At 42.2% G+C, this 21,954-nt stretch overlaps 1 protein-coding gene across 11 annotated transcripts in view; it reads left to right on the forward strand.

Moving 5' to 3' along the window:
• MARK3 (microtubule affinity regulating kinase 3) overlaps positions 1 to 21,954 on the forward strand; it is a 116,911-nt gene that overhangs the window by 81,678 nt on the left and 13,279 nt on the right. For 9 of the 11 annotated variants that reach the window (XM_027521855.1, XM_027521857.1, XM_027521856.1 and 6 more), the window contains 8 exons: positions 6,117 to 6,173; positions 9,646 to 9,882; positions 10,041 to 10,160; positions 10,409 to 10,508; positions 11,033 to 11,145; positions 11,660 to 11,813; positions 16,100 to 16,317; positions 19,907 to 20,010. In XM_027521855.1, the coding sequence (XP_027377656.1) occupies positions 6,117 to 6,173; positions 9,646 to 9,882; positions 10,041 to 10,160; positions 10,409 to 10,508; positions 11,033 to 11,145; positions 11,660 to 11,813; positions 16,100 to 16,317; positions 19,907 to 20,010 (1,103 nt within the window). The remainder of the gene's footprint in view (positions 1 to 6,116; positions 6,174 to 9,645; positions 9,883 to 10,040; positions 10,161 to 10,408; positions 10,509 to 11,032; positions 11,146 to 11,659; positions 11,814 to 16,099; positions 16,318 to 19,906; positions 20,011 to 21,954) is intronic. The other 2 variants (XM_027521851.1, XM_027521859.1) reach the window with 1 other exon arrangement.

Here is a 21,954-nt window from a genome sequence, read left to right on the forward strand (position 1 = left end):
ACTGTGAGGGAAGGGCTCCTGCCAGCCCTCGTATCAGATGTGAGTCTGGACCTTCTCCAGGGAAGCAGTGTGGTGCTCCGATCTCTGGCTCCTCTCTTCTTTCTTCACCCATTTTCCAGGTAGGATCTGACTTGTCAAAGGGACTTGGACATTTATCACTTTTTATTTGTATTTTTTGACCATGCTGGGTCTTCATTGCTTAGCTCGGGCTTTCTTTCTCTAGTTGTGGTGAATGGGGGCTACTCTTCCTCGTGGTGCTCGGGCTTCTGTTATTGCAGAGCACGGGCTGCAGGCTTGCCAGCTCAGTAGTTGTGGCTCAGGAGCTTAATTGCTCCACAGCATATGGGATTTTCCCAGACCAGTGATCGAACCTGTGTCTTCTATATTGGCAGGCAGATTCCCACCCACTGTGCCAGGGAAGTCCTGTCACACAGCTTTTTATCTTAAAAATTTCCAGCACAGATTCTGAAGTATGTAGTTGAGGAATCTATTAGTTGGTCTAGGAAAGATAGTTTATGTGCTTTCACAGTTAATGCCTTGATTTACAGTGCTTATAATTAATGTCAGCTTTTCTCCTTGCCACCATGTTTCCTTAAGTCCACTTGTGTAAACCTGGAAAGGTCAGGCATGATATTGGTACCTCCACTTTTCTGTTTCTAATTGCCATGCTTTCCAAAAGGTTTTGTTGTTGTTTTATTGGAGGATCCAAAAACTTAAGTCCTCATTACTTTGACTAAATAGAAAGTTTTCCTGTTTACAGCGAAGACAAAGGTATGCCACACACACAGAGTACACTGTGCTTCATCTGTTTTCTGCCAGAAATAAGCCCTTCTTTCCATATTCATCAGCAGATGGTCTTTCCTCTTCCCACCTCCTTCACCACTCTCATCCTAATCACTGTTTATGCTGCTTTAGTTTTTTCTTTCCAAAGAAGAATAGATTCCTGGCTCCATCTTCTTTCCTCGCTCTTCCTTGATGGGTTGCTTGTGTTGCTACGTCTACTTTTTCATGTGTGACCAGAAGTGAATTAGGCTTGCATTCTTATTTTAACCTGAGACTCAACCTAGGTTCTCAGCCTTCCATAGAAATAACTACTTTTACATTAAAAGCAGAATGTGAAAAAGCAATAATTTAAAGTTGAGTACTTCCAAGTTGTTGTGGCATTTGCACTGTTTGGAGGTAAAAGAAGAGAAATTCTCTTTGAGAAATGGTACGAAAGTGTCACATCTGGTTCAAAAGTAGAATTTGAAAATAACCTATGAGAGAAATCTGACTATGGGGGCAGGGGGGCGGGGGCGAAGAGACAGGGAAAATTGGATCAGGCAGAAGAAGTAAGATAAAATTGTGTCCTCGGCAATAAACCTGTTCCTTTGGGGAAACAAATCTATTTCACTTTCCCAGTTCTCATGCTGCCAGAATGGAGCAGCGTCGTTACTAACAGATGCTCTAGAGCTGGTGTCTTGGCCACAGGATTTGTGGGCCTCTAGATGACTGTGGGAGAAGGCAATGGCACCGCACTCCAGTACTCTTGCCTGGAAAATCCCATGAACGGAGAAGCCTGGTAGGCTGCAGTCCATCGGGTCGCTAAGAGTTGGGCACGACTGAGCGACTTCACTTTCAGTTTTCACTTTCATGCATCGGAGAAGGAAATGGCAACCCACTCCAGTATTCTTGCCTGGAGAATCCAAGGGACAGAGGAGCCTAGTGGGCTGCCGTCTGTGGGGTCGCACAGAGTCGGACACGACTGAAGCGACTTAGCAGCAGCAGCAGGTGACTGTGAGTGGGTCTAATCTTCGTATTCACTTTATAAAGTAGGAAGCTGCTTAGTGAAGCCTTGACTCTGGCATCCTTCCCAAACCCAGCCCAGCGTGTCCTTGCTGCTTATTTTGAACCAATATCAACCAGGAGATCAGCCCTCTCTGAGTTTTTGTGTCCAGTATAGTTAGGTGCATGTTGCTTACAACTGAAAGTTGATGATTTGGAGAAACAAGAAGTATTTTCATTATGGCCCCACTTTTGTATGTATATAATCATATATATTTAAGTACACGTACATAATACCAAAGTAAAGACTTGAAGCAGATACACCAAAATAACAGGAAATGTCATCTCTGATGGTTCAGTTCAGCTCAGTTCAGTCGCTCAGTCGTGTTACACTCTTTGCGACCCCAAGAATTGCACCACGCCAGGCCTCCCTGTCCATCACCAACTCTCGGAGTTCACTCAGACTCAGATCCATCGAGTCGGTGATGCCATCCAGCCATCTCATCCTCTGTCGACCCCTTCTCCTCCCGCCCCCAATCCCTCCCAGCATCAGAGTCTTTTCCAATGAGTCAGCTCTTCGCATGAGGTGGCCAAAGTACTGGAGTTTCAGCTTTAGCATCATTCCTTCCAAAGAACACCCAGGGCTGATCTCCTTCAGAATGGACTGGTTGGATCTCCTTGCAGTCCAAGGGACTCTCAAGAGTCTTCTCCAACACCACAGTTCAAAAGCATCAATTCTTTGGTGCTCAGCTTTCTTCACAGTCCAACTGTCACATCCATACATGACCACTGGAAAAACCATAGCCTTGATTAGATGGACCTTTGTTGGCAAAGTAATGTCTCTGCTTTTGAATATGCTATCTAGGTTGGCCATAACTTTCCTTCCAAGGAGTAAACGTCTTTTAATTTCATGGCTGCAGTCACCATCTGCATTGATTTTGGAGCCCCCAAAAATAAAGTCTGACACTGTTTCCACTGTTTCCCCATCTATTTCCCATGAAGTGATGGGACCGGATGCCATGATCTTCGTTTTCTGAATGTTGAGCTTTAAGCCAACATTTTCAATCTCCTTTTTCACTCTCATCAAGAGGCTTTTGAGTTCCTCTTCACTTTCTGCCATAAGGGTGGTGTCATCTGCATATCTGAAGTTATTGATATTTCTCCCGGCAATCTTGATTCCAGCTTGTGCGTCTTCCAGCCCAGCGTTTCTCATGATGTACTCTGCATATAAGTTAAATAAGCAGGGTGACAGTATACAGCCTTGACATACTCCTTTTCCTATTTGGAACCAGTCTGTTGTTCCATGTCCAGTTCTAACTGTTGCTTCCTGGCCTGCATATAGGTTTCTCAAGAGGCAGGTCAGGTGGTCTGGTATTCCCATCTCTTTCAGAATTTTCCACAGTTTATTGTGATCCACACAGTCAAAGGCTTTGGCACAGTCAATAAAGCAGAAATAGATGTTTTTTCTGGAACTCTCTTGCTTTTTCCATGATCCAGCAGATGTTGGCAATTTGATCTCTGGTTCCTCTGCCTTTTCTAAAACCAGCTTGAACATCTGGAAGTTCACAGTTCACGTATTGCTGAAGCCTGGCTTGGAGAATTTTGAGCATTGCTTTACTAGCATGTGAGATGAGTGCAATTGTGCAGTCGTTTGAGCATTCTTTGGCATTGCCTTTCTTTGGGATTGGAATGAAAACTGACCTTTTCCAGTCCTGTGGCCACTGCTGAGTTTTCCAAATTTGCTGGCATATTGAGTGCAGCACTTTCACAGCATCATCTTCCAGGATTTGAAATAGCTCAACTGGAATTCCATCCCCTCAACTAGCTTTGTTCGTAATGATGCTTTCTAAGGCCCACTTGACTTCACATTCCAGGATGTCTGGCTCTTGGTCAGTGATCATACCATCATGATTATCTTGGTCGTGAAGATCTTTTTTGTTCAGTTCTTCTGTGTATTCTTGCCACCTCTTCTTAATATCTTCTGCTTCTGTTAGGTCCATACCATTTCTGTCCTTTATCGAGCCCATCTTTGCATGAAATGTTCCCTTGGTGTCTCTGATTTTCTTGAAGAGATCCCTAGTCTTTCCCATTCTGTTGTTTTCCTCTATTTCTTTGCATTGATCGCTGAGGAAGGCTTTCTTATCTCTTCTTGCTATTCTTTGGAACTCTGCATTCAGATGCTTCTATCTTTCCTTTTCTCCTTTGCTTTTCACTTCTCGTCTTTTCACAGCTATTTATAAGGCCTCCCCAGACAGCCCTTTTGCTGTTTTGCATTTCTTTTCCATGGGGATGGTCTTGATCCCTGTCTCCTGTACGGTGTCACAAACCTCAGTCCATAGTTCATCAGGCACTCTATCAGATCTAGTCCCTTAAATCTATTTCTCACTTCCACTGTATAATCATAAGGGATTTGATTTAGGTCATACCTGATTGTCTAGTGGTTTTCCCTACTTTCTTCAATTTAAGTCTGAATTTGGTAATAAGGAGTTCATGATCTGAGCCACAGTCAACTCCTGGTCTTGTTTTTGTTGACTGTATAGAGCTTCTCCATCTTTGGCTGCAAAGAATATAATCAATCTGATTTTGGTGTTTACCATCTGGTGATGTCCATTTGTAGAGTCTTCTCTTGTGTTGTTGGAAGAGGGTGTTTTCTATGACCAGTGCGTTCTCTTGGCAAAACTCTATTAGTCTTTGCCCTGCCTCATTCCGTATTCCAAGGTCAAATTTGCCTGTTACTCCAGGTGTTTCTTGACTTCCTCCTTTTGCATTCCAGTCCCCTATAATGAAAAGGACATCTTTTTTGGGTGTTAGTTCTAAAAGGTCTTGTAGGTCTTCATAGAACTGTTCAACTTCAGCTTCTTCAGCATTACTAGTTGGGGCATAGACTTGGATTACTGTGATATTGAATGGTTTTCCTTGGAAACGAACAGAGATCATTCTGTTGTTTTTGAGATTGCATCCAAGTACTGCATTTTGGACTCTTTTGTTGACCATGATGGCTACTCCATTTCTTCTAAGGGATTCTGCCCGCAGTAATAGATATAATGGTCTTCTGAGTTAAATTCACCCATTCCAGTCCGTTTTAGTTCGCTGATTCCTAGAACGTTGACGTTCACTCTTGTCATCTCCTGTTTGACCACTTCCAATTTGCCTTGATTCATGGACCTGACATTCCAGGTTCCTATACAATATTGCTCTTTACAGCATCAGACCTTCCTTTTATCACCAGTCACATCCACAACTGGGTATTGTTTTTGCTTTGGCTCCCTTCCTTCATTCTTTCTGGAGTTATTTGTCCATTGATCTCCAATAGCATATTGGGTACCTACCGACCTGGGGAGTTCCTCTTTCAGTATCCTATCATTTTGCCTTTTCATATCATTTTCCTTTCATTTTGCCTTTGATGGTTATAAAAGCATATTCTTGTATGTACTTTCTGTATTTCCTAAAATTTTTATAATCGTATAAAACTTTAATAAAGCTTATAAAGTTTTAGGATAAGAGTCTTGAAAGTTGGTAGTAACTGTTAAATTTCTAGAGCAGTTATTTAACAGTGCCAATCAGGGAATTCCCTGGCGGTCCAGTGTTTGGGACTTGGCACTGTCACAGCTGAGGACCCAGGTTCAATCCCTAGGGTTGGGAAACGAAGATCCTGCAAGCTGTGCTGTGCAGCTGAAAATAATAGGAATAATAACAGTGCTAATCCCAGGAGTAATCAAAAGTTGGCTAAATAAAAGGATATCATTTGCTAAGTGTAGAAGAGATTCTTATTGATAAAGCACATAATAGTTTTAATAGTTTGTAGTTCACATGCATTACAACATTCATTCTTCCATTTTAAGAAAGAGGACACTGGTCATTAGAGAGGTGAAGTCATTTTTGCTGCCCTTGAACCTACATTAGCCAAAAGGAGGAGAGTGTTGTCAGGAGCGGATGGCAGAAGAGAGGCAGCCTGATGACACACCTGGTGCGGAGGGTCTGCCGCTGCCAGCTGGGCTGTGAGCTGATGGCGTGGGCGTGGAGAGCCTTCTGATTCTGGGCTCTGGGTCCCAGTGGTTTGCTGGGCCCCAGCACCACACTTAGAAATAACTGGAATGTTGAGGGACAGGGCCTGAGAAGAGACTTTATAGTTAAAACTGGAGAGAACAGCCTCACCTAGCTCTTCTTGCACTCACCCCTCAGTCTCTCCAAATTGAAAGGTATAAAGCATAAGAAAATTATCTGTAGAGATCTACACAGCCGTTGAAGTGCCCACTGAGTGCTTTGCGTATGTGGACATTAGAGGTGTTTTTCTGTCTTGACCGTGAGTCTGCGTCGGTGACGGTTAATGGCCTTGCCTCTCTCCTGTCCAGATTGTGTCTGCAGTGCAGTACTGCCACCAGAAGCGCATCGTTCACAGAGACCTCAAGGTGAGCCACGTGCCCTTACTCGTGTACGCTTTCCTTGTGTGTGTTCAGCTCCTGCTGCTCACGACACAAATGAGGGATACATTAGATTGTGTTAGTAAATTCAGAAGGAATCCTAAGGTTTAGTTTCCATTTTAGTTAAAGCAGCTTATTGTTGGTCTCTGGAGAAAAATCACCCACCACCCAACAGGTGAGCACTCCCAGAAATGCACGCTTTCCCCTGGACAGCATGCTGAGTGCTGCCCTCACCCTTTTCTGTCTCCCTAGTCAGCATTCTCTCCTATTAACAGCAGCGGCTATTTGAGACCGACTGCACGGTTCTCCGCCTTTGCCCACATTCCTGGCATAGGCTCAGGTTTCCTACTGCACAGAGAAAATAGAAACAGCAGGCAGAAACTCCCTGTTTCCCAGCAGGCCCTCAGCTTAGCTGCACCTGCATCCACCCTTGACCTTTCAGAGTTTTCCTCTTGTCACAGGACAGCACAGCACTGCTGCTGACCCCTCTGGTGTTCAGGATCTGTGTCCCTCCCTCCCAGGCTGCTTTGCTGTCTCCTCCCACCCCTCCTTCTTCACCTCCTGTCTCTGCTGGCACCTCAATAGCAGCATGTGTAAAACATGCTTACATTCACACCCTCTTCTACCTAAGAACCTCCCACCCCAGTTCTTCTTCCCAATATACCCTTTTATTCTCTTCACCTTCACAGCCATTTTTCTCTAAACATTGTCTAGATTCTTTGTTAACTTGGTGATCACTTCTTCTCTCTCCTCACATAACTGTTGTTTACTGATTCGCTTGTTCCTCTGTTCACCCACCCTTGTTGCATTCACATTCACTCCATCACCTCTGGTTTGCTAACCCCCAGATCTGTTCCTGCACCCAGAGCTCTCTTCCAGGACTCAGTGTCCAGCTGACAGAAGGACAGCTCCTCAGCAACCCCCAGGCAGCTTGATTTAGCACGTTAGATACCTAAACTCTCCCTTGCTAAACTTAAATTTGTATTTCTCATTGTGGCGACTGATGCACCCCAGGTGCCTCTGTCTCCTTTGCTCTGACGCCACCTCGGTCCTCAGGTCCCTGCTGCTGCTCCCTGCGTGTTCCTGAGTGTGATTTTCTCCGTCCCCACTTGCACTGTCCAGTTCTAGTCCCCTGGTGTCCAGGGCCGGATCACTGCACTAGCCTCCTGCCTGGTCCTCCCTGCTTCCAATTTTGCCTCTTTCCTACACTGCAACCAGAATGGTCCTTTAAAAACACAAATAAGATTGTTGTGGGACTTCCCTGGAGGTCCACTGGCTAAGACTCTGGGCCTCCTGCATTCGGTGCCGAGGTTTGATCCCTGGTCAGGGAACTAGATCCCACATGCTACAACTAAGACCCAGCACAGCCAAATAAGTAAATAAATGTTTTTTTAAAAAACCACACACACAAATAAAACTTGTCATTTCCCTGCTTGAATGACTTCTCAGTGGCTTCCCATTGCCCTTAGGATAAAAAGCTAAACTTCCTGAATATAAGTCGCTTCAGTTCAGTTCAGTCACTTAGTCGTGTCCAACTCGTTGCAACCCCATGAATCGCAGCATGCCAGGCCTCCTGTCCATCACCAACTCCCAGAGTTCACTCAGACTCAGGTCCATCAAGTCAGTGATGCCATCCAGCCATCTCATCCTCTGTCGTCCCCTTCTCCTGTTGACTCATTGGAAAAGACTGTGATGCTGGGGGGGATTGGGGGCTGGCCACCTTCGCATGAGGTGGCCAAAGTACTGGAGTTTCAGCTTTAGCATCATTCCTTCCAAAGAAATCCCAGGGCTGATCTCCTTCAGAATGGACTGGTTGGATCTCCTTGCAGTCCAAGGGACTCTCAAAAGTCTTCTCCAACACCACAGTTCAAAAGCATCAATTCTTTGGTGCTCAGCTTTCTTCACAGTCCAACTGTCACATCCATACATGACCACTGGAAAAACCATAGCCTTGACTAGACGGACCTTTGTTGGCAAAGTAATGTCTCTGCTTTTCAACATGCTATCTAGGTTGGTCATAACTTTGCTTCCAAGGAGTAAGCGTCTTTTAATTTCATGGCTGCAGTCACCATCTGTAGTGATTTTGGAGCCCCAAAAAATAAAGTCTGACACTGTTTCCACTGTTTCCCCATCTATTTCCCATGAAGTGATGGGACCAGATGCCATCATTAGAGGGAACTGGAATGCAAAAGTAGGAAGTCAAGAAACACCTGGAGTAAAAGGCAAATTTGGCCTTGGAATACAGAATGAAGCAGGGCAAAGACTAATAGAGTTTTGCCAAGAAAATGCACTGGTCATAGCAAACACCCTCTTCCAACAACACAAGAGAAGACTCTACACATGGACATCACCAGATGGTCAACACCGAAATCAAATTGATTATATTCTTTGCAGCCAAAGATGGAGAAGCTCTATACAGTCAACAAAAATAATACCAGGAGCTGACTGTGGCTCAGATCATGAACTCCTTACTGCCAAATTCAAGTCGCTTAGCCATTTGTAATTCAGCCATAGCCGTGTCCGCAGCCCTCTCTACCGTACTCTGCCTTTCAGTTTCTTGAGCAAACCATGTTCTGTCTCACCTTCTGGGTTTTCAGACCGTTACTGTGCTTGAAATCCCTCACGTTGACACATCCACTGCCATCACCTAATCCTTGCAGTGGTTCAGTCCATCTGGTTAGGAAGCCAGACCGCACCTCTCAGTGCCGGGCCCACCACTCCCCTCTTCTCGGTCACAGCACTGGGGGCCTGGAGTATAGCTGCAGGTTTTTCCTCCCCTCCCTTTGTAAACTGTGAGCTTTCTGAGGGCAGGACCCTGTCTGTCTGTGCATCCAGACACTAATATAACACCTGGTGTATAATTGCCTAAATGTCTCTTAAGACAAGCAGGCATGACTGTGATCTCTGTCTTAAATGAAGTTTAGGATGCCCCTGTTCTCAGTAATAGCCATTATACACCTTATTTAGCAGTGTTTGTAAAATGTGACTGTCCATTTAAAAGGATACTTAGAAGGATCTGTTTTTTAAAAGCCCCTTATTCTTAGCTGAATAAGCTCTTCCAATATTGTTTTGTCATGAACATTTGCTGTTTAAATTGGTGCTGGAATTGATCTATACAGTTGGGCCCCCATACCCCCAGGTTCTGCATCTGTGGCTTAGGAGGGCTGGCTGGCTGGACCGTTTTATATGATGGTGGAGGATGGTGTCCACGGTGCCCGAGCCAGTGCCCTCAGAAGACCGAGGGACCACTGTACCGTGCACCTCTTGTTGGTGGTTAATGCTAGAACATTAGGTATTCTGAATTATCTTTTTTTTTCTCTCTAGAAAGAATGTTTTCTTATTCATTAGGATATATTAAGTTTATATCATTACAGAAAGGTTTTATGAAATGCCTAATTCTCTCACAGTTCACTATATTTTTTTGTTAAATTTCATTTTTGTCTTGATGTTTTCCCTCTAGGCTGAAAATCTATTGTTAGATGCTGATATGAACATTAAAATAGCTGACTTTGGTTTTAGCAATGAATTTACTGTTGGCAGTAAACTGGATACGTTTTGTGGCAGTCCTCCGTATGCGGCCCCAGAGCTCTTCCAGGGCAAGAAATACGATGGGCCGGAAGTGGACGTGTGGAGCCTCGGCGTCATTCTTTACACTCTAGTCAGCGGGTCGCTCCCCTTTGATGGGCAGAACCTAAAGGTATATGAAGCAGTTTCATCCTAGTTCTTCAAAAAGCTTAAAGGATTTTGTCAAATGATTCGAGTTAACGTGTCAGTGTTGTTTCAGTGGGGGAGTTGGGTTCTTTTTTAACCTAAAAGTTGACTTAGTAGTTTTCTTTCCTCTCTACCTCCCCAAAGGAACTGAGAGAGCGAGTATTAAGAGGGAAATACAGAATCCCTTTCTACATGTCCACAGACTGTGAAAACCTTCTCAAACGTTTCCTGGTGCTAAATCCAATAAAACGAGGCACTCTAGAGGTAATCACATAAGTGGAATAAAGAACAACAGTGGAGAGTCTTTAAACGTATTTTTAGACTTTTGCTTAGTTTGTATGCCATATTGAATACTATCCTGGGTTTTTTTTTTTTTTTAAACAAGATTGAGACATTTTTAAAAAGTTATCGTTTGAACCATAATTGATGAAATGTTGAGAATAAATTTCCCTAAATATTGTGATTATCAGAATGCTTCATTTATACTGCTAACGACCCAGTTCACCTTTCAGCAAATCATGAAGGACAGGTGGATCAACGCAGGGCATGAGGATGATGAGCTGAAACCGTTCGTTGAACCAGAACTGGACATCTCAGACCAGAAAAGAATAGGTAATTACTCTGTGCCTGCATGCTGGTGTATGTGCAAGTAACATACTTTTCCCTTCACTTATATGTGTACACCTAAGACAGGGATGGGCTTCCCTGGTAGCTCAGTCAGTAAACAGTCTGCGTGCAATGCAGGAGACCCAGGTTCAATCCCTGGGTCGGGAAGATCCCCTGGAGAAGGAAATGGCAAATTGCTCCACTGTTCCTGCCTGGAATATCCCGTGGACAGAGGAGCCTGGTGGGCTACAGTCCATGGGATCACAAGAGTGGGACACAACCCACCAAAACGGGGATTATAACTGGGATAAATGTAGGTTACATGAAGCAGCTAATATGTTTTGTCATATTTAGGAAGTTATCTGCAGGCCCTGTAATAGTACTCAGTAACTCAGAAATAAGCCAACTGCCCATTTATGTTAGAACAATGTGTGATCTTTTCAGTCAAATGAAGGAAATTAGTTTACCCTGTAATGTAATGATTTCTTAACCAAAGGAAACCCATAAACTGTATTATGCCCTTCTTTTAGATATTATGGTGGGAATGGGATATACACAAGAAGAAATTCAAGAATCTCTTAGTAAGATGAAATATGATGAAATCACAGCTACATATTTATTGTTGGGGAGAAAATCTTCAGAGGTAAGTATAACCAGATAAAAATGTATAATATCCTTTTTGTGAATTATTAGCTCATGTAATAATTAGTTTTGGGTTTTTTTAGTGTGTATAACATTGATGATATTTTTAAATTTACCTTCAAATGACTTCAAATTACCTTCAAATTTACCTCCTATGACTATTATGAGCTACTATTTTAGCTTTAAGAGAATAAACTTTAATTAACTTGGCTTTTGTTAAGTTAACCTATGTAGTCAGTGATACTTTTAAAATGGTGTAAAGTATCAGATGAAATAGAGCATTTTTAGTTTTTTGAAAAAGCCTAGAAGGACATAAATATCTATCCTTGTGTGAATTTTTCCAGTAGTCAGAAAAATACTATTGCCTGAGTTTAGGGTGTCTCTTTTGTACACTGTGGTTTTTCTCTCTAAATGAACAATTTGTAAGAGGTTTGTGTGTTATGAGAAGTTTAGTTTCATAATAAACCATTTGGGCTCGTGTTGTGGTTTGCTCTGTTTTTCTCATTTTCTCTTAGCTGGATGCTAGTGATTCCAGTTCTAGCAGCAATCTTTCACTTGCTAAGGTTAGGCCAAGCAGTGACCTCAACAACAGTACTGGCCAGTCTCCTCACCACAAAGTGCAGAGAAGCGTCTCTTCAAGCCAGAAGCAGAGGCGTTACAGTGACCACGGTGCGTAAGTTTGAGATCGTTCCAGTGTGTTCCAGGCCTCCCGTTAACTAAGAGGCCTCCTGACATTGCCAAGCATCCTTTTGCTTATGGCCTCCTGGGGTTAAGGTTGCTTGATTGCCCTTCTTAGCATTTCTTGCAAAGCAGTCCTTCGTACACTCAATGTACCAAGGTACACTCAACTTGGTACACTCCTTGGTACACTTAGTCTTGGGTTGACAAGGCCTGGCTGGGTAGAAACCTGAGCCACATGGGAATTTATCAAGCACTTGAACGGAGAAAGTGATTTTCAGTTTTGTCGAAGTTAAATTTATAAAGCCACATGTGGCCAGTGGCTACCACCATGGACAGCACAGCCCTGGAAAATGTATAGTACACCAGTTTTGCCTTAATTGGTTTAAATTTTTGACTCAGGTCATTCTCGACCACACTCTTAACTGTCCACGTGTCTAAACACCCTCACTCTTACATTTTCACCATAGAGTCAATCTTTCGTGAGACTTAGGACCCAAAAGGATGCTTACCACACGTGCCAATTATTCTGCCTTCAAGGCAGTCCCGTTTGTTGGAATCCAGAGACTCTAGCAGATGTGCATTTATTCACGTGTTAATTCCTTTAATTCCAGTGCACAAATTTATGTTGGCCTAGTCCTGACTTTTAAAAATACATCCTCACATGGAATCCTCGTTCATTTCTTTGTTCAGTTCACTTCCCTTCCCTGGGCTTTGTCCTCCTGTGTTCTTCCACCTTGAGAGCTGGCACTTAGAACTGTACAGAGTATTCCAGGTGTCTACAGCTTTGGCTTTGTGCCGAAAGTGATGACTGTTTGCTTGGTTTCCATTTCTCTTCCTGCTGCCAGTGCCTCTGTGTGGTTTAGGCTGAAGCAGCACATTGTACTGCTTACTGATGCTGTCAGTAAGCTGTCTGCACGTCTGCTGTTTTCCAGGCTGAAACTGAGAGCTCAGAGCCTGTCTGATGCCAGAATTTTGCAGATGGCATTTGTAAATCAAGTGTTGATCTGGGTCTCAGTCTTTTGTGTTCATATTCGTTGCTAGCAAGGAGGGGTTTTTCTGTGTACTAGGTACAGAGCAATTAGCGAAATGCCTACGTGTTGCTCTGAATTTAAATAAAAAGAATTGTTCCTAAATCCTGGAAGAAACCTGGTATTAGTTTTCTCACGTCCCTAATGACTGTCTTAGTAAGTTCATTCTTCCTTAAGCAGAATCTGTCTGGATTAGAAATGCCCTTTTCCCAGCTCAGAAGATTGTAGAGCTAAAAAGAGATCACCAAACCCCCCCGTACTGGCAATAAAGAAATAGGTCAAGATTGCTCACCAGGTTTTCTGGGGTTAAATGGAAGTGGAGTGCTCGCAACAGGACCCAGCACTCCTGGCCCTGGCTCGGGCTCAGCCCACTAGCCCACCACTGCCGCTGTCGCGCTGCTTGTGTGGTGATGGTCATCCTGCCTTCTTGGAGCCTTTAATACTAAAAAAATTCACAAAGGAACATATCAGGAAGTTCTGTACACAGATTGCAGACCCGATTCCATATTCTTTTTTACTGTCTTTGGGGATGAAGATAGTGGTCAGCAATAAAAGAAGAATTGATTATGCCTCTGGCACTGTTCATATAAGTGCTAAGAATGGGCTAGGTTCCAAGTACTGGGGTCTCGTAAAGCACATCCAGGTGCGGCAGGCAGCCTGGCCAGTCCAGCTCAGCCTCCCACCCTCATCTCTCCTCTTGTCCTCTAGCTCTCAATGCCACTGACTTATATATGCCTGCTTCTGTAAAATGGTAACAAATTTTCTTTGTGTTTTTCGTTTGGGTCCCCTGTGTGAACACCCCCCCCCACCCTGCTGCCACGTGTGTATATTTTTTCCTTGGAAGGGAGCTCTTCATCAGATGTGTAAGGGATTCTTTTATTTAAAAAAAAAATGCTGAAGACTCACTATTCTATTAATAAATGGTATTGGGGTAGTTGGTAGTGATCAGAAAAAAAAAAACTGCATCCATTTCTCACATCCTACGCAAGGTTGGATTCCAATTGAAATGAAGATGTAAATATATATAAACAGAAACCAGAAAAATGTTAAAAAAAAATGAGATAATTTCTTTGTAATTTGGACTTGTTAAGGTCTTTTCAACTATGGCCCCAAACACTAAAAGCCACAAAAGAAAAGACTTAAAAAATTTGACTACATAAAAGTCATATTTGGGGGAATTCCCTGGTGGTCCAGTGGTTAGTTAAGACTCTAGGCACTTTCATGGCACAGATTCAGTTCCTGGTTAAGGAACTAAGATCTGGAAAGCTGCGCAGTACACCCCCCTTTGCCCCTAAAAAATTAAAAAGGAACGGTTACTTTTTTGTGTGATATGAAACACAACATGGGACACTCCTCAGCAATGAAAAGGAGCAAATTGTTGATAAATACAGCAATTTGGAAGGATCTTGGGGGAGTTACGCTGAGTAGGGGGAAGCAATCTCAGAAGGTTGCATTGACTGTATTCATATAACATTCTTGAAATGAGGAAATTACAGAGGTGAGAACAGATTGGCCAGGATTTAGGAAAGGGACTTGTGGAATAGAGGTGGCTCTGAAGGGTTGCCCTCAAAATCCTTGAGACAGAACTGTTCTGTGTCGTGGCAGAGGGTGAACACATGAATCTGTATGTGTGATTAAAGTGTGTAGAACTGAATACACTGCACACAATGCAAGTAAAGCTGGAGTGGTTTGAAGGAATGAGGTCAGTGGGCTGTATCAACAGCCATCTCCACGCACAATCCCAAATCCTAAAATGAAAAGAAATTTTTTTTCTTAATCAAAATAATAGATGTTGAAAACAAATTGATATAGTAACCGTAAAGGTTTAGAATGTCATTGGATGTATCATGATAGTGAGAATAAAAATAAGTTTTAAGGGTAGTATCATCTTACATTTGGCTGATTCTTTGTTTTATATGTTAAAATTGCCAAACTGGGAGCTTAATTGTTCTCTTCCCACAAGTGAAATCAAATCTCTGTTCATTTTAATTCATTTCCAAATAGATTTACTGTTTATATATTTATTATTTCTTGGTCAAACTGAGTGGCTTGTGGAATCTTAGTTCCCCACCCAGGAATAGAACCCGAGTCCTTGGCAGTGAAAGTGCAGTGTCCTAAGCACTGGACTGCCCGGGAATTCTCTAGGTTTACCATTTAGATTTTTGTCCAAGAGGTAGCTTTTCTGTACCCCACTTCATCCTATTTTTTTATTGATTTATTTTTCTATTGAAATATAGTTGATTTGCAATGTTGTGTTAATTTCTGCTGTACAGAATGTATTTATGTATACTCAGTTATACATAAATATACACTCTTTTTTATACTCTTTTCCATTATGGTTTATCTCAAGATATTGACTATAGTTCCCTTTGCTGTACAGTAAGGCCTTGTTGTTTGCCCATCCTGTGTGTATAGTCAGAGGACAGTGACGCAAACTCATAGTCCCTCCCTTCCCCTTCCATCCATTAATAGACCTAAGTATATAAAAATCTTTTCTCAACATAAATGTTGAGCATTTGGTGCTATGTCTTAAGATTACCACTGGACATTATAATGAACATGCAAGTTACCTTGTTCATTTCCAAAATCCTTTGAACGCCAGCTCTCCTGTGTCATCACAGTCTCTGGATGATGTCCCTAAGCACCCTCCTGGGAGCAGGCGCGAGCTGCGGCACCCACACCCCATGCCCTCCCAGTCACTTGCATGAGGAACATGCTTTCCTCTGCTTGTGCTGCCTTTCCTCATCGACTCAAATTCCTGTTTATCTAGATGAGCATGAGTGCTTTAAAAAAGATGCAAGATAAAGTGTCAGAAGAAATGGCCTGTAAATCTGTACTGTCCTTTTCCAAAAGGTGAAGGCATCTCTTGTACAAAAAGGATGAGATTCACTCAGATGTACCAGGTGAAGCAGTTATTCTGCATGATGTGTGTGCATACTTATCTGTCCAGGAACACCCTGTGAAGATGTTTCAGGACAACTATATAAGCTTACTAATTAAAAAAAAGAAACAAAACACTTTTAGAAAGTTGGGGACTAGTAAGTAAAATTTTAAAATTGAATTCATTGCATAGGGAAAGCATACATGAATGGGAATCATCTTAGAAGATTTTACTGTTTTATATTAGATGAATATAAATCTTGGATCATCTTATAAAGTTTATTTTCATAAGATAAAATATAAAACTTTAAAAATATTCAGAAGATAAAATACTCTGAATTTTAAAAAGTGAATTCTTTATTTTAGCTGGACCAGCTATTCCTTCAGTTGTGGCATATCCAAAAAGGAGTCAGACCAGCACTGCAGACAGTGACCTCAAAGAAGACGGAGTTCCCTCCCGGAAACCAGGCGCCAGTGCTGTTGGAGGAAAGGGGATTGCTCCAGCCAGTCCCATGCTTGGGAACGCAAGTAATCCTAACAAGGCGGATATCCCTGAACGGAAGAAGAGCTCCACTGTCCCTAGTGTAAGTGTTGCTGGGCTGTATGACCTGCCTGGGAGTGTAGGACTGAAATGACACGACGTTTTGCTCCTCTGTTCTTCTCTGCCTGCAAAGCCCTGCCCCCTGGGCCCCTGTGTACAGTGTCACCATGTGGGGTCACTAGCTTTGTTGCAGATGTTTCTTGTTGCATGCACGCCACCCCACTGGATGAGATCCTTCATGTCAGGGGCTGTTTATAGTTACTCCAAAAATGTCTGAGAGATGGAAAGACCGCACAGTCTGACAGGAAATCAATAAAAGCAATGGTGACAGTGCAGACAGGTGGTCACAGCTGACGGATTCTGTCCAGGACACTGTGAGGTCTAACTGCAAGGCAGGAACACGGTGTTGGCCCAGCATGTCAAAGGGCTCTATCAATACAGAACATTGACTGAGCCCTAATCTTGTGCCAGGCACCCTGCCGAGTGCTTTTCCATGTGTCAGCTGAATCTTAAGGCAAAGAAATCAAAGAAAAGTTAGGTAATTGTCCAAAATTATACTACTGACCTAAATCCATCTCTTCATTCTTGCACTTAACAAAATCTCCCTAGAGATTAGGTAGTGTTTATTAAATTTAATCTGTTCAGTTTCAGAAACTTTTCATGGATTGAAATGTGTTCTCTGAGCTAAAAAAATAATCACTCTTCTTAGCACTCGACAGAATTTTTTTTACTTGTGATGAGAACTTATGTTTATTCTCTTCAGTTCAGTTCAGTCGCTCAGTCATGTGCGACTCTTTGTGACCCCATGAATCGCAGCACGCCAGGCCTCCCTGTCCATTACTAACTCCCAGAGTTCACTCAGACTCACGTCCATCGAGTCAGTGATGCTATCCAGCCATCTCATCCCCTGTCGTCCCCTTCTCCTCCTGCCCCCTATCCCTCCCAGCATCAGAGTCTTTTCCAATGAGTCACCTCTTCGCATGAGGTGGCCAAAGTACTGGAGTTTCAGCTTTAGCATCATTCCTTCCAAAGAAATCCCAGGGCTGATCTCCTTCAGAATGGACTGGTTGGATCTCCTTGCAGTCCAAGGAACTCTCAAGAGTCTTCTCCAACACCACAGTTCAAAAGCATCAATTCTTTGGCGCTCAGCCTTCTTCACAGTCCAACTCTCATATCCATACATGACCACTGGAAAAACCATAGCCTTGACTAGACGGACCTTTGTTGGCAAAGTAATGTCTTTGCTTTTCAATATGCTATCTGCTGCTGCGTCGCTTCAGTCGTGTCCAACTCTGTGCAACCCCACAGACGGAAGCCCACCAGTCTCCCCCGTCCCTGGGATTCTCCAGGCAAGAACACTGGAATGGGTTGCCATTTCCTTCTCCAATGCATGAAAGTGAAAAGGGAAAGTGAAGTCGCTTAGTCGTGTCTGACCCTTAGCGACCCCTTGGACTGCAGCCTACCAGGCTCCTCTGTCCATGGGAGTTTCCAGGCAAGAGAACTGGAGTGGGGTGCCATAGCCTTCTCCTAGGTTGGTCATAAACTTCCAAATATACAATGTAGTATTACTAACTATAGTCACCATGCTGTATATTGCATCCCCATGACTTATTTATTTTAATAGAAGACTCCAAAAGTAATTTTGATAAGAATTTGCAGAAAATGAACAATTTTAAGGATATCCTGTAATCACATTTTCCCTGAAAGTTAACAGTGACACAGCCTTCCTCCAACCCTAAAGAAACCCCAGAGTCAGGATCCTGTATTTGTGCAGCTCCCTTGTCCTGTTCTGGGGAGGGGCTCATACAGGAGCCCAGAGAGTCTTGTCTGCTCTGTCCGCTGACCTTGTGCTTCATCGGAATAAACACTGTATGGAAAGGCTTTTTATTTCGACTTCAATCGTCATTCCATAGCCCTGCAGTTTAAATCCAGCCTTAAAGAAACTTGTTCCTTGCCTTCATAACGTCTGTTCCTTGGCTCTACTCATTAGCACATCCTCTTTTGAAAATATATCCCAAGCATTATTAGCCACTCATATTTATTTATAAAGGAAAAAAGTATGTTGCTTTAATTTTCTCCCATTTGTCTTCAGTTTCCTTATACACGACCTGCTCATGCTGTGGTAAAGGTGGCTCCTTTTAATCTTTTTTTTAAATTATCTAATAAAAGTTGTGCCGTGACTTTTGTTCTCCTTTTTTTTAAAATTTTGAAAGTATTTAACTTTTAAAAATTGATGTGAAGTTCACGTAAAGTTCCCCTACATACAGTTAACCATTTGAAGCATTTATTTGGCACATCTGGTGCACGTTCAGCCTCTGCCTCTCTAGTTCGCAAACACCGCAGAACGCCCTGTGCTCATTGAGGAGTTCCTCCCCAGTCCACCCTCCTCCAGCCCCTGCAGCCACTAACCTCTTTCTCTCCTGGTAGATGTGCCTCTTCTGGACATTTCATATACGTGCACTTACACAAGCCTTTTGTGTCTGACTTCCTTCACTCACCATAATATTGTCAAGTTTCATCCAAGTTGTTGGATGAATTCATTCCTTTTTATATGCCACAGTTTATCTCCTTATGTGTCGATGGACATTGAGTGTGTTCCTACCCTTTGGCTATTATAAATAATGTTGATATAAGCATTTGTGTACAAGTTTGTGTACCACAGCTGCACTTTTTTACGTCCTTACATATTCACGTCCTTGTTTCTCCACATTCTTGCCATATTTGTTATTTTCTAGTTTTTTTTTTTTTTGATTGTACCTCTCCTAGTGCATGTGAAGTGGTATCTCATTGTGGATTTGATTTGCATTTCCTAAATGACCAGTGGTATTCAGCATCTTTTCATATGGTTATTGGCTGTTAGTAGGCCTTCGTTGGAAAAATGTCTATTCTGTCCTTTGCCCTGTGTGACATATCTGAATCTCTTGTCAGATCCAAGATCATGCAGATTTATCTGTTTTATTTATTTATTAAAAAAATTTTTTTTCTAATAGTTTTGCAGTGTTCTTATATTTTTAAATTTTTGTTTCATTTGTATATTTACCTTATAATCTGTGCTTTTTAATGTTTTAATTTGAAATTATTACCTTTTAAAAAGTGAATTTCTCTACCTTCCTTCTTCATTTCTCTACCTTCCTTCTTCATTTTAAATAATCCATGAGTTATTACTCTATAGATTATTGTAGCCAGCTTTTCAAAGTCACTTTTCCATAGCCATTTTTCATTATTGCAGAAGTACTGGAAGGTAGGAAAGAGGGTAGAGGTTGCTGCCTTTGTCTTCTCTTCTGATCTAGTGCCTAGTGCTGTTAATACTTTGTTGTTGTTTAGTTGCTAAGTCTTGTCTGACTCTTTTGTGACCCCTTGGACTGTAGCCCTTTGGGCTCCTCTGTCCATGGGATTTCCCTAGCAAGAATACTGGAGTGGGTTGCCATTTCCTTCTCCAGGGGACCTTCTCAAACCTGCATCTCCTGCATTGGCATGTGGATTCTTTACCACTGAGCCACCTGGGAAGCCCATTAATAATTCAGGTTTATTTAAAGACTAAGTACTTATGTTTATTTAAATAGGACTTTTTTTCCCTGTTGTATTATACTTAATAAATCGTTTAAAACCAAAATGCCCTTTTTTTTAAATAGAGTAATACGGCATCTGGTGGAATGACGCGACGGAATACTTACGTTTGCAGTGAAAGAACTACAGCTGATAGACATTCAGTAATCCAGAATGGCAAAGAAAACAGGTATGGAATTTTACCTGTTTGCAAGAAAATGTGTTTTTCCCAAGAGAAATGGAAGGATGGTATTTACTTCTTAGTTTTTATAATCAAAATTCAAATAATAGTGGTAAGTATTCTCTAATGGTAAGTTAAATTTAAATGCAGTTCTAGTGAGATCCTAGAATTCCAAATTCCTCTCCTGGTCCAGAGCCTATTCTCGGGGGGCTGGGTATGATGATTGGAAGGGTTGAGTTAAACCAGGGAGCTTTCCCAGGTGAAATAGGTGGTAAGCTGTGCTTTAATTGTAGAACTATGAACAGGGAAATGGAGTTTGCTTTGTGCACGTGAATATCTTGAACCAAGACTGGAAGCGGGGAAGGATGATGACCTGAGACAGGGAGCCACGCCTCAGGGGCATGGAGCACCAGATGGGGTGGGTGAGCCATCTGTTATAGGTCAGCAGTGTGCCAGAAGGGCCGGGTAGACAAGTAACATTGTAAAGGTAGTCTTCACCTTAAAAGAGACACACTTGAATATCCAGAGAAATGGAGAGTTCAGTCTTCTCAATGATTTTAATCTGGTAGAGAGGCAGTCTTAGATTGAATAAGCATGATTTTAAAATACTAACAGTAATATATCAGTAAGGAATCAGATCATACAGACCCCTTTCTAGGGGTTTCAAAATAAGAAAAGTAGGATTAAGTAGATCCAGCAATGATGCAATAGAGTTCAGTTTGGGTGGAGAGAAAAGAGAGGAGAACGTTGGCTTGGCAGAGCAGCTAAATATATTCGGTATAGAAAAGATTTCGCAAATGGGTATGGTTTTCCTTCTTCTGTTTTGGAAGAGTAGTATAAAACTAAATTCAGAATGATGAGATAGAGTAGAAAAGTTCTGAAATAGAAATCCATAAAATAAATTCACATCATCGTTCATTGTCCCCTGGCCTCTCAGCTTGAACATTATTTGGTCATAGCACATTCTCATGTGTAGCATCAAAATTGTTTTTCTTCTTTTTCTGACATTTACTTTCTGAAATTGCACTGTAAAGTTTCTGTCGTTAGATCTCACTAGTCAAATGAAATGTTTGATCACTAACTTCTATAACAACCTATCTATCATTTTTATCCTTAAAACCAGACTATTTTGTCATTCCCCTCTTGCACAGACCACTTATGTTTGAATTGACATGAGGGGAAAAGCTTGTTCTGTGAAATTACATTCATTCATTTTTTTCAGTGACTTTTTAGAAATATTTACATCTTGGTATTCTGTCTTTGAGTCCTGTCTATGCTTGTTCTCTCCTAATAACTTGAGTAGAGCCACTGGGCTAGATAACTTACAGATTAATGATTGGTATGTTTATTTTTTTAATAGTCTGTTCTTCAGTAAATTTTCTTTTATTACAGTTGCTTTCTCAAATCTATCAAATTGCTTGTGGTTTAGGGGACTGAGTAGGGGATACCAATAGAAGACTTAATTAGACAGAAGTTTCTTTCTTTTTCTTTTGGCTCCACAGGAGCCACGATTGATCCTGGGTCCCTGCAGTGAAAGCGCCAAGGCCTAACCCTTGGATCATCGGGGAGTTCCCAGACATTTCTGTTACGAATTTTAATCTGTAGAACTAGAAGAATGTTGTTTCATGACTATTGTTTTTTAAAAATTCTTCTAAATTGTTGAACTGCTCTCTCAGATTCCTCTTGAACTTTAGAATATACAGCTCTCTGAGGTAGAGTCAGACTTTGCTTTAAAAGGCTGTTATGACCGCAATCTCTCTGCTCCCTCGACTTGGGTTTGTGCACATGGCTCCTCTGATTCTCCTCTCGTGCAGCTACACAGTTCACTCCTTGGAGACAGTTTTAAGAATACTCTTGATTTCTTTGGAGTCATTACCTGGTTTCTACCTGCAGATACCTTCCTCAGTGGGGCTGCCCCCTCCTTATCCAAACCTGGGCCTTGTTGCTCTGTTG

Source organism: Bos indicus x Bos taurus, chromosome 21 (genome assembly GCF_003369695.1).
Source record: "Bos indicus x Bos taurus breed Angus x Brahman F1 hybrid chromosome 21, Bos_hybrid_MaternalHap_v2.0, whole genome shotgun sequence".
NCBI lineage: Eukaryota > Metazoa > Chordata > Mammalia > Artiodactyla > Bovidae > Bos > Bos indicus x Bos taurus.